Below are 18,577 nucleotides of genomic sequence, written 5' to 3'. Positions count from 1 at the left end.
TCTTCCTGAAATCCAAGTAAAATGATTTAGTGCCAATTTAAATGTAAGTTGTATAGATAAGTATATCTAAATGCAAGTTGTAAAAGACTTGATAAAATAATCAATAAGGCAGCTTCGAGATTAAAATCTCCTCACACTGAAGACTCTGAGATCCAAGCGTTGCTGGTCCATGCTGTGAAGTTGTTCATCACAAGGTAAAATATTTCTCACTCCCTCACACAATCTGTAAACAATTCTAGTAATTATGCAAACTATGCAACCTGTGTAATTATCAATATCCAGTGATGGCTATTATGAGCAGCCATCCATCCCGCAGGAAATGATGAGTGAGTATGATTTTACGCCGCTTTTAGCAATATTCCAGCAATATAACGGCGGGGGACACCAGAAATGGGCTTCACACATTTTACCCAAGTCAGGAATCGAACCCGGGTGTTCGGCGTGACGAGCGAACGCTTTAACCATGAGACTACCAGACCATCCCCAGGAAATGATGACAAGCAGCCAACCAAGTCATCGAGCCTGACCACACGACCCATCTTGTCACCTCTTTCAATCAGTATAGGTTCCTGGGGATCTCATCTAACACGGAATCAACAGGGGGGACAGAGGACATAGAAACTAAATGCCGAGATATTGGTCCCCACAGGCATCACAGATGGGTATCTTTGGTCCACATGTTTTGACAAAGTATGCAGCCTCTTAGAAGGGTGCCTGTATAGTTAATAAAAGTCACACCAATTGTAGGTCACAGCGACCTATTTTTCCAACCGTTTAGGTAATTCTGCATGAGTTCTGTAACTCACTGATGTAATTTCATAAACACTAATAAATCAATAGAAATTAAAGACAACATTAGGTGAGTGAGTGAGCATTCCAGCAATATCACGGTGGGGGTCACCAGAAATGGGCTTCATACATTGTACCCATGTTGGGAATCAAACCCGGGTCTTCGGCATGACGAGCGAATGCTTTAACCACTCGGCTACCCGACCGCCCCGACAATATTAGGTCACAGTGAACTTATGTATAAAGTTTATCAGATGCACATTTTCCTTTGGTATCTGGTGATGTTTACATACTTGGCACAGAACAAAAGCTGATCATGTAAAATCAGGAAATGCTGTTTTGACTACTTGGGCAGTTGACCAGGTTATGATGATGATGATGATGATGATGATGATGATGATGACAGAAGAAACAAATCTAAAACAAAATACTAAATCAAGACAACACAATTCTTAACTGACTATAATATATCAGGAGATAAAGCTACTTTGTTTTCAATTTAGAGGTTTTCAATGTTGATTTGATTACCATAAATTTTCATATGAATACGAAAGTGCCATTTTAAGGTTTTTCAAATTATAGGTCTGAAACCCCTACATTAAAAACAAAAACAAAGTGAGAAAATAAACACATACACTTTCAAAAGAGAACTGATGACACAATCTTATCTGATTATTAATATTTTGCAGTGTACTTACCAAATCATTTTTCATCAGGCTTTCTGTGTAAAATGTATTGCCATACTTGTATTAAATACTCCACAACCCACAATATTGTATTTTGCAGCAATTATTAAGTACAATCAGTGCATGAAATTGCCAACTGTTTTAAAAAAAAAAAAAAAAAAAAAAAAAAATGCTTTCAAATAAATATATTCTTTAATATTTTTTTTGTGGCCATCAGCAAAATTATGGTCTGAAGCGGATTTGCTACTCCTGCTGGACCAATCAGAATACAGGATTCTAAAATGTCATGGTAGAATGGTATGTGTAAAGTGATGATCATGATGATAGACTATGTAAATAAATAATTTGAAAAATGGTTCTGTGAATAATAATGGTGATTATGACTGAAAGATATGCAAACCCTGACAAGCCATTCCATGTAAAGACTGTGTCATGGACAAGGTGAAGGTCAGTCATCTACATTTCTCTATATATGGAAGATTTTGTTGAGGAAGTCGATACAGTCAGAAAATGGCTGCCTGGTCTGCAGCCGGACCAGCCAGGTGGCAACAGAGGGGTACCTGTCTGCCGAGATCTTCATCCCCACGTGGGCAAACAGGGCCAGGCGAGAGAACACGCAGATGTCTGCCAGAGACAGGTCCTCCCCAACCAGGTAGGTCTTGTCCTGGAACACAATACTATAGGTCACCAGCGGTAGATCATTGAACCTGCTAGATAAACATACCGAATTCGACGTAATAAACGCCCAGGGCGCTCTCAAAATTAGAAATTGGGGGCTCTTATTAGAATAAAATTTTGGAAAGTTGAAAGATCTTAAATTTTATGGTTTATGCTGACAGCTTGTAATGATACAAAAGAAAAGTCTGTGTGTATTACACGCGATATATATATTTTCCAAAATTTAATTGCCCATAATTAAGGGTGCATATAACACACTGGTGGGTAATATACATGAATAAATAAGTCTTGTGTACATTGATCGATTGGAAGGGCTGCTAATTAGGATTGTTCACTAGCCAATATATCAGCAAATATCGCCGTGGGCGCTTATTAGAGTGGGGCGCTTATTACGTTGAATACGGTAATTCAAAATATGACCTCCTTACCTCATGGAAATGAATGTAACAATTTGAATGTGACCCCATACACAGGTTTGTTTGTTTGTTTATTGTTTAACGCTGCACTTAGCAATGTTCCAGCTATATGATAGCGGTCGGTAAATAATCGAGTCTGGACCAGACAATCCAGTGATTGACATCATGAGCATCAATCCAAGCAATTGGGATTGATGACATGCATCAACCAAGTCAGCGAGTCTGACCACCCGATCCTGTTAGTCGCCACTCACAAGCATAGTCGCCTTTTACGGCAAGCATGGGTTGCTAAAGACATATTCTACCCCGGATCTTCACGGGTCCACACACAGGTACCCCGCCGAAGTTACCAATTCAAAAGAGAACTGTGTATCTGTCGGTGGCTGAGTGATGCTCAGGAATGCAACTCTAATTGCGATGGGGCTACCCAATACTACCGGGTTACCCTTGACTTCTCCATAGTTTGTGGAGTGACGTGAGTATTGATCTTTCTTGACGGTCCCCAATACAAGGAATTGTCTCTCGACCACCCTCGGGATGCTGAGCCCGGGCGACTAGAAGACTGCATGAGAAGCAGCAGTGTTTACTTCCCTGGAACTTTTAAGTGGTTGTTGATGACAGGAATCTTAACACTACCGATAACAGACAGTGATCCTTGAATGTAGCTTCCTCCTGAATAGATTGCTGATAGATCAGTGCACATGGGACCACTTGGACTATTCCTTAACACTGGTAAGCAGCTCCTCATTTTGATCCCATAGTGTTCTAATATTGATGTCAAGTAAAACACCAACCACAGGGACTTTCTGTCATAAACTGCAGTCAGATGTGTGAAAAGTCCTGGTTGGTAGGCGGGCAGGAAGATATACAAGAAGGTATTTATGCCAAATGTTATTGAGGTGAATAAAATTATTGTTGTTTATGCTGCCAACCACAGGGTTGCCTGACCAGACTCACATCTTTACAAGCTACTCTAGCATAGCAGGATTCACTGGACTGCTGAGTGATGTGTACCATATAATAAACATCTACATTTCTCTATATATGAGTGACATTCCGCCTGTATACGTACCACACGACCTGTGAAGATCCGGGGCAGAATAGGTCTTCAGGAACCCAGTCTTGCCGTAAAAAGGTGACATTGCTTGTCATAAGAGGCGACTAACGGGATTGGGGTGGTCAGATTCGCTGACTTTGTTGATGCATGTCATCGGTCCCAATTGCGTGGATCGATGCTCATGATATCAATCACTTGATTGTCTGGTCCAGACTTGATTATTTACAGACCGACGTCATGTAGCTGGAGTATTGCTGAGTGCGGGGTTAAACAACAAGCCAAACCAAAAAACGTACCACACAATAAATATATGTGACACTCCCCGCCACCCACCTGTAACGATGCCTCGAGATGCTGGAGACGGATGTGAAGTAACTCAAATGTTAGTTCCTTCTTCTTCCTCCTGTCCATATTAGTGTCCATCAAATGTCCATAGTCTCTCGTCAGCTGGGGCCAACAGGGACTGTCTTCTCGTAATCTAAAAAATGTTTTCAGGGAATAGTTGACGCACAAATTTCCTGAATGAGTTGTAGCAAAAATGAAAAAAAAGAATATTTTCAACATTTACAAAAAAGCATATTTTTTGTTTTCATATCCCTGTTTCCAAGTATTTTTGTTTACTTTACCTAAATGTAGGTAGTTTTGTCTGTAAAACACAAATATATATGGGTCTGGCATTGCTGAGTAGAAGAAAAACAAAACAAATTATGCAGGAAAATCAAAAGCTTTAAGGTAACATTTGTAGTTTTATTACCTAATTAATAAATGCCCTCATTATCAAACAAATGGAAAATAGTAAAATTCAGATATCCTTGATGATCCAGTGTATCATATCTCCATTTTATTCTGATGAATATCCTGGCCCAGTTTGCCACCAGTTTCAGCAGCTCCATCTTAGCACACAAATTTCTCTTAGTAGTGAGCATGAAACAACCAATCAAAATGCCTCTTTTGGATCTGAGTTCGGCCTGGATCTTCTTTCACAAGTAGCCCGATATGTGCGAGTCCCTGATGTGTTTAAACAAATCACAAGCCTGTTATAAATGATATTTTAGCTGGAAGGGATGTTTGTGTGTGTGTGTGTGTCTGTATGTGTGTATGTGCGTGCCTGTGTCTGTGTGTATGTCTGTGGTTGTATATGTGTATGTGTGTGTGTCTGTATGTGTGTGTGTATGTCTGTGTGTGCATGAGTGTATGTCTGTGTGTGCGTGTGTCTGTATGTGTGTGTGCATGCCTGTGTATGTCTCTATGTGTGTATGTCTCTGTGTGCGTGAGTGTCTGTCTGTGTGTGTATTTATTTGTGTGCGTGCCTGTGTATGTGTCTCTGTGTGTGTGTGCGAGAGTGTGTGTGCGAGAGTGTGTGTGCGAGAGTGTGTGTGTGTGTGTGTGTGCGAGAGAGAGAGAGAGAGAGAGAGAGAGAGAGAGAGAGAGAGAGAGAGAGTGTGTGTGTGTGTGTGTGTGTGTGTGTGTGTGTGTGTGTGTGTGTGTGTGTGTGTGTGTGTGTGTGTGTACGGGTGTGAGTGTATGCGTGCATGCCTGTCTGTCGCTGTGTCTGTGTGTGCCTGTGCCATGCCATACTCCATACTCTCCAGGCAAGACACACTAGACCACGGAGACGGTCAGCAGACTTTGTTGGAGATTTCATGATACTTAAGTCCCACTGTGACTGACACAGTGCGACCCAGGTACTTGTGATGCTGGGGCAGGACTTACCCCATCATGAAACACCTGAGGATGCTGTTGAACTTGGCGTGGTACGTGGGGTTACCTCTCAGCGACAGCAGCTCGTCCAGGTGCTCCTCGTACCTGTCATATCGCACCATAACTTGCATATATTTTGAGGCTTAGTTATCACAATGATAGTAGCATTCTTGCATCTTAAATGTTAGACATTATTCATTACATCTTAAGCTCGCAACAACAGTTTGCAGTGTTTTCAGTTCACATAGAATAAAATCAATTGTCTGCAATGAAAACTGTTGATAATTTGCATCCATTTTTAGCATAGTTCCTAACTTTGATTTAAGTTTTCTTACCATAGGTTACTTTAAGTCTAATTGTCATTCATAAAACATAAATATGTAAAATATGTTCACAAAAATAACAAGATATAATTGGATTGTGTCATCTAGTTATTTGTCTGAATGATGCTCCTCCCGTCCCTAAAGTTCCCTGTGTTATCCAACTAATCCTTTGACTTTGACTTCGCTGTGCAGAGTTGCTTCCCTTTGGCATTAAAGATCCTGTGATTGTGATTTCAAATCTGAAATTCACCCTGATTATTATTCTTGATATTTGGACAACTAACATCCACCAAAAGTTAAAAGACCTCTATGACCACCATCATTTAATGGTTATTCTACATCAAGTTGACATTCCCTGAAATACCGTTCCCAGCGACAGAAAACATACTCCTCCACACTTTGACTCAAATCACAAAAGGGTTTGAGTAAAATTGTTTACAATTTTGGGTAAAAAGATTAATATTACAAATAGAGTGTGTGAGTGAGTGAGTGAGTGAGTGAGTGAGTGAGTGAGTGAGTGAGTGAGTGAGGTTTTACGCAGCAATATCACGGCGGGGGACACCAGAAATGGGATTCAAACTGTACCCATTTGGGGAATCGAACCCGGGTCTTCGGCGTGACGAGAAATCGCTTTAACCACTAGGCTACCCCATGGCCCTCAAATATAGACAATAAATTATTTCCAGTACGTTTCGTAGATAAATTACCTGAGTACCATAACCTTAGAGACAATGCACATTTCAACAAGGGGAGCTAACTCATTGAAGTACATGGCTTGTTCCCAAGCCTGCCAACACTGCACTTGTGACCTCTGTTCTGGATTCTCCGGCAACAGTTCTGTAACCATAACAACGTGGTAAGGAAGAAGAAAAGATTGCATCTTACAATTTTGCTAAGCCCCTATCCATCCACCACCACTATAGAAAGTATACCAAATATTGACAAACTTAGTAATTCAAAATTTAAAAACTGAACTAAAGATCATTCTGGAATATCTAGCAGATGGCCAAGGCTGTGTGGCAGTACTCCCATAGTCTATGGGAAGTCTCTTATGTTTCAAACCTTTATCCTATCAAAGCTTACGATAGATGATGATTTTGATGGAATCAGTCTTACAGCCCATGACTTTTGTTCGGAATACCCCGTGTTAACATTTTTGAGCTAGCATGATTAGAGAACACATTCTGACTGTTATTCTCCCAATCTGGTAAGCGACGCTCTGATTGGTCGTATTTAAGTCGTTCTGACAGATCCCGTAATGGGATGTCCTCAGATCTTTGTTCCGCAGTAGCGAGAACAAAGGCCTGAATTACATGAGATTTGATGAAAAGATGCATCTACAAACATCTAACAGAAAATTACTGTTACCATGGTTACCCATTTGATGGTTATTGATCATATCCATTTTATATAGTCTCTGGCCACTACAAAACCTTTATGAAGGCAACTAACCTCTGATTGAACAAAATAGATATATACTGCTTCATTTCTTTGGCTGCTAATCACATCAACTCAAGACGAATGCCAAAAGAAACAAATAATATTAAAATTAACCAAAAAAATTATTTAATTTCAACCTACCATTACTTAGTACAAAATCTGTTAAATCTTTCAGTTTAGGAAAAACCTTACTTACTCCAAGTGTACTTTCAAAACAAACTGAGGTACCTACTTTTGCCACTGAATGCCTTGTCCAGATACTCCAGGACGGTCCTGGAACCTGTCACCATACGGCCGCCATGCTGTATCCTCATCACTGATCCTGACCCTGCTGCTCGGCCAATCAGATCGATGAAGGGGCAGTCAACACTCTTGTAGGACACACCCTTCCATGGAAACAATAGGAATCATAGTGAGGACCCAGCAATCAATATTCATGACCAACAATGATCAGAATGACAGGTGACCTGTGCAAATGTTCCAACCCCTAATAACTCTCAATTTTTTAACAAGCATTAAATACTCATATCCCCCACCAATATGACATGTCCGGTTGTGTGCAAGGCAAGAAATATATTACGTTTTTCAAGATCTGCTCCAGAAACAAGCACTACCGCACTACTATTTTCAGTCTAAGTCACAATTGTTGCTATGGAAACTAAAAGAAATCCCAAACTGTTAAAAGGCACCAGTTTACCACTAGACCTATCTATGTGCCAAGTTTGGTGAAGAAATATTGCACAGTTTTCAAGATCTGCTCTGGAAAGGAGCACTGAAATCTTTACAGCCAAGACATTTCCCCGTGATTGAATGTACCCCGGTAAATATGTGTATCATATGAATCGTATCGTGACCTATGAATCGGTATACATATCTGATCGTGATACATATCATATCGTGATATTGCTGTATCGTTTCACCCCCAGTTACAAGTGCTGATACTGGGAGAACAGGAACATGTTCACAAGAAGAGTGGACATTTTACCTTTTCACTGAGGAGTATTTTCACCTGCCACACCTCGGTGGAGGTTGGGTAGTTGTAGACAGTGATGTCATCCTCGTGGACGTAGGGTAGCTTGGCCTGGATCAGGGACTTGGTGCTTGCCTCTGTCTCTCCTATAGCCCTAGGACCAAACCACAACAATTTACTATCATTTTCATAATTGCAATGGTATTGAGATAGGTAAACACACTATTGTAGGGGGTTCATATTGGCCTACAAAGTGACTGTGGCAGCCAAATTCTGAATAAATCAATGTTTTGTTAATAATTTGGATCTTTTTAAAAGTAATATTTTCTTAAATTCAGAGGCACCGCAACACTATATTTGAACACTGAATTCAATGCATGATGAAAATCCTTCTTCTCTTTCTTGGTCCCGTTATCAATGAAACACATGCCACTTCTGCAAAGCCATAACAGTAGTCGCAACTATCATAATTATTACAACATAAATTGGAAATTTTTCAATACAAATGTGGAAATTTTAATGACATTTGTTGTATTTTTGGTGCCAAATATCGGCCTCATGAAATACTCATATCCCCTGCCAATATGACATGTCCGGTTGTGTTCAAGGCAAGAAATTTTTACATTTTTCAAGATCTGCTCCGGCGGAAACGAGCACTACCACCATTTTCAAACTTAGTCAAAGTCGTTGCCATGGAAGGTCAAAAAAATAAATTTTCAAAAATCCCAAACTATCAAAAGGCACCAGATCACCATTAGACCTATCTATGTGCCAAGTTGGTTAAGATATCTCTCATGGTTTTTGACAGACGGAAGGAAGGATGGACAGCACCAATTACTATATTCCCCAGCTATTGTGAGGCTACAACCACTGCAGTGACAGCTTGATAAGTACAGATACTGTCCAACAGTGTTAACTTCCATGGCGGCCATATTGAACTTTGGATTCTAACCTCTTGCTAATGATGCAATGACTGACAAACATTCCATGACATAAGCCCGCTTGTCTTTCAGTCAGGTGAGATGACAAAGCGATAATAATTTTGTATAAAAAAGTAAACTTATTAACTATAATTCAGAAATTTCAACATCCATACCTGTCTATGTGCGGACTTCCATCAAAGCGCTTGTGTCTTGTGCCACACTTGAAGTTACTCAGTCCAACGAGCAGCCATGGGGCTTTGGTCATGATGGTGTTTGAAAAGCGTACCATGGTTTTCTCACTTGCCTTGAAGGATGGTCTACCTTCCAAGTTTTTTAAATATCGGACAATATTGGGGAAGTGCTTGTCTGTGAATGGTAGCCCACTGACAAAGAACATCCGAACTCGGGGCAAAACTGTCAAATCGGCCACTGTGAATCTGTCTCCAACCTAAACATATCGAGCTGACACTGATCAATCTGGACATATATATGTACAGAGCTCCAGATAAGCTGCGTTTCTGCATAAAACATGCATCAGAAATGCAGAAATACTCAGTAAAATAAAATACAAGCGTATCAAATACGCAACGAAAATTACAGATACGCTACAAAAATAGAATTTGTGAGTATCATCAAAAAATTGTGAAGTAACCCTGTGTATTCGATTAGCAAATCAGCAACTTATTTTGAAAATATAAACAGGCATTCCGTCAACCTTGCCAAACTCCACAATGACAGTTACATCATGATCATTTGCCATCACACTTTCTTGTGGAAGTATCGTGGTATTTTTAGTCCTATAAAGCCCCCGAACCCACACGACACCAATTGGCAGGGACTAGATGAATAGTGTTTTTAAAAATTTAACTTAAATACCCACATGTGTAAAAACTAGTGGGTAACAGAAATTTGAATACCCAGATAGAATTACTGATACCCAATGATTTTAAAATGCATGGGTTAAATACCCAACAACACCAAAAGCTAATCTGGAGCTCTGTATGTAGAAATCATATGAGTATGTGTCATACTGATTTTACGAAATCAGTGTCAGAATTCTTCTATTTCCAGAGGGTAATACTAGAACTCTTACACGAGTTTAATAAAATCAGTACGACGCAAGTGTAATAATTTAGTTATTAGTTTCATCTTAGTTTTTGCTACCGCTAAACAAGGATCTGAAGACATCCCACTAAAGGTCAAGTCACAACGACCTTTCAGCCGACCAATCAGAGCCTCGCTTACCTGATTAGGAATGTGATATTTGGAATGTATTTCCTAATCAGGCAACCTCAAAAGTGTTAACACGGAGTATTTCAAACAACAGTTATGAGCCGTATGACTGATTCTGTCAAAATAGTTCCCTGCATCTCGCTTCCGTTGGATAAACATTTGAAACAGAACAGCCCCTAGGAGAACTACCTTACAATCTTGGCCATGTATTAGACATTACAGAATGTTATTTTGTTCAGTCGTCCACTTCTAAATTGAGAACTTTGTCCAAATACTTTTCAAAGCGTTGCCCGGGGAAGTTTGAAACTAGTGCTGTAAAGCTAAAAAAGCTGCTTTCTGATTGGATAATGTCCACTTCTTGTTGGTCATTTCATTGGTTGGTCAAAGTCCCTGAAAGGTCATTGTGACATGAGCTGTAATAGGATTTCCTCTGATCTGCTTTGCGGTATCGAGAACAAAGATCTGATTTGAATGAGATTGACAAGACTAAAGACCAACGAAAGAAGAATTTGTCCTGCTTTAGACATGTCAGATGAAACGAAGAATCTTAATTCAAAACAAAACTAGTAAGCAAGATACTACTCAAAGCACATTATACTTCTACTCAGCACTGAATGAGAAACCACTATGTAAAATGGAGAGAGAGATTCTGACCAGGTACTGTCTGTCTTGCAGCCCCGTCTCCAGGACGACCAGGTTCTGGTAGCAAGCGAGGGCATGTTTCTCCAGCTCCTCCTGGGTTCGGTGGGTCCCATCATACACTCTGAAACAGGCAGGACAACAGGGCCTTACCAGGTGCCAGATACTGGATCATATATGCATGCAAATAATTTACATTATTAGTCTTGCTTCAGATTTCCCCCAAAGTACTAGTGAGAATCCTCTGCTAAAAGAAAAAAAGACTGTGTGTTTGGATACAAAGATGCTAGCCCTTATTGTAAAACACAGGACCAGAACAAGACCTTGCCAAAGGAAAAACAACTAACTCCCTCTCTCTCTCTCTCTCTCTCTCTCTCTCTCCAAACGTAAAGAGATGCATTGAAGAAACACTGTTCACTATTTACATCATTCACTTTGAGCATGTCTCCAGAACGCAGTCGTTTCATGCAGCACAAAGCACATGCAGAAATGTGTGCATTTTCCCCCTTTTCACCATATAAAAAAAACAAAACACCAAGCATTTCACACTTGACTTTGGTTCGATTAACTGAACTCCAAAGAGGTTTTGCTGTTTGGATGCTACAGGCCGGATCAACGTCAGCTGCAGTGGCGAGGCACTTTGGCTGTCATGTGTCTACCATCCCCAGATCAGTCACAAGGCATCCACAGAGAGCCAGTTTCCAACACCGGCCTTGTACTGTGTCGCCAAGGATCACTACTCCAGTGCAGGACTGTTACATCTGTGTGACTGACAGTGATGAGCAATACAGACAGGTGCAACCATTCAAGGTCCACATGTAAGCCAAAACAGAGGGGCTGGAATCAGATATCATGTGCTATGTCGGGCCCATACTAAACAACGCCAACAATGTCTGCAGTGGCCCAACAGCACCTGTGTTGGCGACGTCAACAGCGGCAGCAAGTTGTCTTTCTCACTTCGATCAGAGTGTGCATGCAAACTACTTAATGAGGGTTACGGCTGTGTCTTACAGGCCGACCGGTGGGAAGGAGGAAGCATCGTGGTGTGGGGAGGCTTCAGTTATCATCACATGACCCCTCTACACGTGTTCCGTTAGCGTGTGGCTACTGTCGTGTACATGGATGATGTTCTTTGTATTCATGTCAGACCTCTTCCTGGGTCAACCTCAACTCTAGGTCTTTCAGCAGGACAACGCTTGTCCCCATATAGCACAGGTCTCTATGCACTTCCTCAGAGTGAATAACATTCCTGTGATACCCTGGCCGTCTTTGTCATCAGACATGGCGCCAATGGAGCATGTCTTGTACAAGACGTCTTCAGGCTGCAAGGCAGCAACATACACTTCAGGAACTGAAAGCCTTTTTGGTTCGGGAATGGAACGGCATTCTTCCAAAGACTAGCAACTCAATGAGACGGTGATGTGTGGCCTGTATAGCAGCTATCGGAAGCCACACACGCTATTGATGGGCATAACTGACACTTATCATGTTTCTGTTTGGGGGGTACCAAGTTTTCAGGGGGGATTTTTCAAATCAAACAATTAAAGCTAATTTGTTCTCGAATGTTTTTTTTGTCATGATTTCTTAATATTATCTACATATCTTTAATGGTCTGAACGCTGTCCCCATTATATGTACAACTGGTGGGATATAGATTCAAGCTGGTCCTCACCCCTTCATTCACGTACCTACAAAAAATGTCCCTTCTTGCCTTGGGCATGTTAGGATGGACAGTCTTCAGGTAGGCCTCCTTTGATGGGTGTTTGAGTCTCAGGATGAAAGGGAGGGTATTCTGATACACCAGAGGTACATGGTCCTGCAGCAAAACACATCATCATCATCATCATCATCATCATAGTAGACACGGTTCACATATAAAGACTTGGACCTGGCTGTATCAAAGCTTCATTAACTAATAGCTACAGTAAACCCTTATGATACATTAAATACATTGCCTTCCTACAGCAGAAGCATGCACTAACTACTTAGTTTCTACCCTTGCCGAACTAGGCTGGAGTTATGGAGTTATATTTGGGCTGGACTATGGCTATGCATAGTCAAATGAAAAGCGTGTATCAAAATCAACGTCCTGTTCGTAAACTGCCGTGTAGATTTCAGTCAATTGCAGGATTTAGTGTCAACAGATATTTTCCAAATCTTTTCATATTTTTAATCAAGATATTCGAAGCTAGTTCGGCAGGGTGGAAACTGGACTTTCACAGTCAGTTAACTCCCTTGCCCCCGGAAGATAGGATTTGAGGTGCCGAGTTTGTTTTCTGAAAACACAGTCTTTCCTTGTGTGTCCTAAGCCTTCAAACAATATGTTCGCAGCCCTGTTTGTTTTTAATGACACGCTAATGATACCCCAGGACCTTAATTATGTTAATGACGTCATCAAAATGTAAGTACATCTTGATTTAATGATACATTAGTTAATGAGGTTTAATGATATGTTGATGCATCAATGAAGTTTGATACAGCCAGGTCTTGGACAAAATAATCCAAATTAATTTTATTTATCATGAACCCTGAAGATCCGGGTCAGAATAGGTCATCAGCAACCCATTCTTGCGATAATAGGTGACAACGTTCGTAAGAGGCGACTAATGGGATTGGTTGATGCTTGTCATCGAATCCCAATTACACAGATCGATGCTCATGATGTCAATCAGTGGATTGTCTGGTCCAGCCCACAGTCATATAGTTGTAATATTGCTGAGTGTGGCATTAAACAACAAACAGTGTTTGAGTGAGTGAGTGAGTGAGTGAGTTCGGTTTAACGCCGCTTTTAACAGTATTCCAGTCATATCCAGTCAGCCACACCTTATTAGGTTTCTTAAAGGTGACTAAACTTGTCGTAGGATGCGACTAACTGGATCGGGTGGTCAGACTGGCTGACTTGGTTGATGCATTTCATCGATCCCAATTGCTTTGATCGATGATCATGATGTCAATCACTGGAATGTCTGGTCCAGACTCGATTATTTACAGAACGCCGTCTTATAAAAAAACAAATCTTACATCAACAAGACCAAGCTCCCAATCCATCCACATCTTGACCTGTGCCCTTTCCCAGGGGTCAACTGGGTACAGCCTGCTGCCTGGGTACACTGTGTCCAAGTACTCGATGATCACACTGGACTCGAACATCACACAATCAGGGACGTCCTGCGAAAACACAAGTCTAAACGTTACAACAGGAGTCAGAGGGAGGAGTGAGTGAGTGAGTGAGTGAGTGAGTGAGTGAGTGAATATTGCTTAACGCCGCATAAGCAATTTTGCAGCTATTCGCAGCGAGAAATGAGTCAGAGGGAGCAAATAAACATTATGTGTGTTTAAATTTGAGGGTGTTTTTCACTACATTAAACTACAGTTATAATAAACTTGAGGGGCCCACTAATTTTACTTCGTAATAACTGTAGTTTGTTATAAGCATATATACATCATTTCAACAAACGGTCAGGATGAAAAAATTAGTTTGTTATATCGGTCAGTTGGTTTTAAACGTAGTAACTGTATTTGATGCCCTGAAATTTTTATATTTATATATACACCCTAAAATCTAAAACATTTTGCTTTTTGACATTGTATCAAAAGTCATCAGTAGGATCCCGGAGGACACTTTCTCTACATGACCTCCCATAGTTGTCAGACACAGGTGATGTCACTCTGGAAGGCTAGGACGTTGACCTGGAAAGCCATGACATCACCATGGAATGCACCGACATCGTCATACAATGGATGATGTCAGGCGTAATCCAGTGAACTCACCTACAGCTTTAGAAATTGGCACTAGTCCTGTAGTCCTTGCCAAACTGCCCAATACTAAAGGTATCATATGGACTAGTAGAAATTTGCCATTTTTAGGGGGTTTGCTATATGTTTTCATTATAAGGAGTGAGTGAGTGAGTTGGGTTTAACACCGCTTTTAACATTATTCCAGTTATATCACGGCGTGTCAGCTTAATGTGGGAGGAAAGCACGAAGTGATGCAGGTCTCAGACGTTTACCACTTCGGTGAAACTCACGAGCACGGGTATGGTGCTGACAAACCTAGAAACATAATCGGGGTGAACCGGGATTCGAACCCACAATCATAGGTTTCTGGCGTGCCTAAGGGACGCAACTCTGCAAAGCGAATCGCGGCGCCTTAGACGACTGGGCCACCCGTGCCCCCTCATAATAAGGACTATTGGACTGAAAATGTTAGTTTCTAAGGCTGACCTAGCTAGCAGAAAGTGGGAAAATACAATTAAAATCCAGTAGGTTTGATTTACAAACATGTAACTGCTGGACATCACATGCAATACAGACTGTTTTGGAAAACTGATTAATGTTGTCACCTGTACATTCTTGAATGCAATGGCTGGTATTTTTCTGTTGGGACTGATATTCACGAAGTCTGGGTGATGATTCTCTCCCGTGAGCAGATCCACCTCAACCTGATGTACACAAACACACATAAAATACACATTGAGCGAATGGGCTTAAAAACGCAGCATTGATGACTTGCCATCTTAATATTGAGGAAAGAAAGCAAGAAGTGATAGGTCGGTGCTGAGATCAATGATGGGGGCAGGACCCAGTGATATCATAGAAGACAACCCCTGAAGATCCTGGGTAGAATAGGTCTTCAGGAATTGATGCTTGCCATAAAAGGTAACTTATGATGCTTGAGGCGACTAATGGGATCTGGTGGTCAGGCTTGCTGACTTGGTTGATGCATGTCATCGTATCCAAATTGTGTAAATCGATACTCATGATGTCAAATATTGGATTGTCTGGTCCAGACTCGATTATTTACAGACCGCCGTCATATAGCTGGAATATAGCTGAGTGCGGCATTAAACTACAAACAAAACATACAAGACCATAGAATACCCAGCTAACATATTGCTATGGCTGCACTTGATTCACAGACAAACCAGTGATTGATAGCATGAACACTCCACACCATCTGGAATACGGTTCTTACCGTCTTATATGGAATCTTCTTTTCATGGAGAGCAATACGGACTCTCCTTGCACAAGGGCTGTGTTCATTGTCAAACAAGGTGATGCCATCTTCAATTTCAAATTTGTTCCTGAGGTTAAAAAATATGAAACATAAGGCTTAAAAAATAAAAGAATTGGTTCTCAGGCAATGTTTTTTAAAAATATAGTGCGGGTAAGCGGTTTCTTTTTTTCTTTTCTTTTTTTGGTGTGTGTGTGTTCAAACTAGTATGTAACCAATAAACAATTGTGTACAATCAACCTGGGAAAGGGCCTCTCTACATGAATATATTCCTTGATGAGTAAATTACTGGAATACAGTATTTAACTACCGTTGGACTTATTTAAGGATTTTTTTTTATAAAATGGAAATAAAAACGTAACATGCTGTGAACTTTATGACGATGCGTGTGGTGCCTGAGAACCAAGACTATTATTTGTTTTAGCCTAATAAATTAATATAAATGTAACCAACAGGTCTCGATCAATATTACCGCAATATCGTAGTGGAACTAATCGAGGCCAGGCCAGTCATTCATGAAGCAGACCGTAGGAAGGATTTTCATAGTAGGGGGTAGTCGCTGCAATGAAATTACATCACAATGCTTTGCAGACCATTGTGACGTCACCGGTTACCATGACGTCACAATCAAACGACATCACTAATGGCTCTGCTACTGAAGCTGTTAGCAGTACTTTTTACACTGAAAACACTGCTAATTACTGTCTACAAATTGAAAAAGTTGGAAGAATGATGTTGGATGATATATAAAATCTCACCCTCGTGTCTTTTGATATCAAATATATCAACACTCGTTGATAAAAGCGGCAAAAATCCTCGGCAAGCCTCGGAATTTTACCACTTTTATCAACTTGTGTTGATATATTTGATATCAAAAGACACTCGGGTGAGATTCTCTATTTATCATCCAAAACTGGCTCCCATAGGAGATATGGCTTGGATGAGATCAAGTGATATCTAGTTCTACACTGTAGATATCGCTGCAATGTAATTGCATCACAATGCTTTGCAGACCATTGTGACGTCACTGGTTACCATGACGTCACAATCAAATGACATCACTAATGGCTCTGCTACTGAAGCTGTTAGCAGTACTTTTTACACTGAAGACACTGCTAATTACTGTCTACAAACTGAAAAAGTTTGAAGAATGATGTTGGATGATAAATAAAATCTCACCCTTGTTTCAAAGTTGATAAAAGTGTAAAAAATCTGTGGCCTGCAAAGCATTGTGATGCAATTTCATTGCAGCGATATCTACAGTGTAGATATGGCTTGATATCATCCAAGCTATATCTCCTGTGGGAGCCAGTTTTGGGTGATAAATCAGTGTTATGAGTGACTACAGAGTGTATTTCAAAATTTCTACAATACTGATGTGTAAAATATAACAAAAACATCGTAACAACCTACCTTGATCCGCTTTTCTGGAACAGTTTTTCAAAGAACAATTGACAGAACGATATGATAAGCCCCATCGTGCAAACACATCTGCCTATGTCAACTCAGTTCGCAATATGTCTCAGCTGCGTTATCGACGACAGTATAACCTGGATTGTGTTAAGTGACAGGTGTTTATTTACAAACGACTGTCATGCTGCGAAAACCGCATGATCTTTGAAGTCGTTTTCATATCCCGCGTTGGGAAACCCGGAAGCAACAACTGCTATTTAAACATTGTTAGAGTTACCCCCCTTGACCACTGCTACACGCCCAGACATTTTCACGATCTGTCTTCGTAAGACATGATTGAGATAGTGTTACGTAGATAGATAAAACATGTAAGGTTTAAGATAAATTAATTAAACAAATATAGACTAATTGTACATATACAAGCGTACGAAAAGTAGAGAAAGATGAACTTTTAACAATAATTTTAATGTATAAATAGCCGCAAAATACATGCAAATCCTATTCGGACGAACATACGGGCCATTTTTTTAAGGCCCCGATCACTAAGCGATCATTGCGCAGAGGTGATCATAACCTCAATACTTTAACATAGACTTACGGCAATCGTAGCGCTAAGATTGCTTTGTGGAACGGGGCCCTGGCTGGCATGGGGATCACTGTGGTATCAGCTGCAGCAGACAAAAGAGAAGTTTGGTGGAGGACAAAGGAGAAACACATTTATGCTCAGGACAAGTGTCTATTAGAGGTCAGGTTTCCACTTTTCACTTAAAATAATTTGGTTGCATTGATAAAACAAGGCTTTTTCGTTTTCTTTATTTTGTTGAGTAGATTTTTATGATGTAATTAACCTTCATGATGTTATGTGATATTGAATATCGTTGTCAAATCGATGTTACACATAAAGTTTGTTGTTACAAAGGCAACACAAACATACTAAGCAACATATTTTATCAAAATAATTTGTTTCGATAAAAATGATAAATTTATTTGTTTTATTATATTTCACATTGCAGGTGCAGATCACAAGACAGTGGTTGTGGTTCTATTATTCTGTTCTGATGGTATTGTGGATGACATTCCTACCGTGTCAGCCTGCTGACGGGGTAACGTCTTTGGTCATGCAGTTGTATCGAGACATCTAAACCGCACTTGGAAGAGTCTGGTTAGACGATGGTCTTGAGAACACTGCTGGACGTTCCACTTCAAGTATCTTCACAACCCATCATCCTATTAACTAAATTCATTATTTTGCCTCGCCTTCGTGATCACCGTAACAGTTTTGGATCTTATCACCA

The 18,577-nt window shown here is 40.4% G+C and overlaps 1 protein-coding gene across 1 annotated transcript; it reads right to left on the bottom strand.

The window, feature by feature from the left end:
* Positions 1 to 1,501: 1,501 nt before the first annotated feature.
* Positions 1,502 to 17,517, bottom strand: LOC139450166 (uncharacterized). Its single transcript, XM_071231843.1, has 13 exons — positions 17,283 to 17,517; positions 15,831 to 15,939; positions 15,199 to 15,297; positions 13,877 to 14,023; positions 12,544 to 12,671; positions 10,871 to 10,979; positions 9,157 to 9,431; positions 8,076 to 8,214; positions 7,323 to 7,476; positions 6,358 to 6,487; positions 5,340 to 5,432; positions 3,960 to 4,104; positions 1,502 to 2,139 (listed from the first exon to the last, which is right to left on the bottom strand). Exons 1-13 carry the CDS (start codon positions 17,345 to 17,347, stop codon positions 1,942 to 1,944), a joined length of 1,791 nt encoding a protein of 596 aa, XP_071087944.1. The 5' UTR covers positions 17,348 to 17,517; the 3' UTR covers positions 1,502 to 1,941.
* Positions 17,518 to 18,577: the final 1,060 nt, after the last annotated feature.

Source organism: Haliotis cracherodii, unplaced genomic scaffold (genome assembly GCF_022045235.1).
Source record: "Haliotis cracherodii isolate W230 unplaced genomic scaffold, xgHalCrac1.p SCAF_8, whole genome shotgun sequence".
NCBI lineage: Eukaryota > Metazoa > Mollusca > Gastropoda > Lepetellida > Haliotidae > Haliotis > Haliotis cracherodii.
This window is presented reverse-complemented; position numbering and strand designations above follow the sequence as displayed.

Excerpts from the sequence above, each read along its gene's own strand:
- LOC139450166 (XM_071231843.1), bottom strand. The coding sequence starts at position 17,347 with ATGGGGCTTATCATATCGTTCTGTCAATTGTTCTTTGAAAAACTGTTC. Across the intron at positions 15,940-17,282 it reads TTCCAGAAAAGCGGATCAAG|GAACAAATTTGAAATTGAAG; the intron begins GTAGGTTGTTAC and ends TTTTAACCTCAG. Across the intron at positions 6,488-7,322 it reads CAAGGCATTCAGTGGCAAAA|AACTGTTGCCGGAGAATCCA; the intron begins GTAGGTACCTCA and ends TTATGGTTACAG.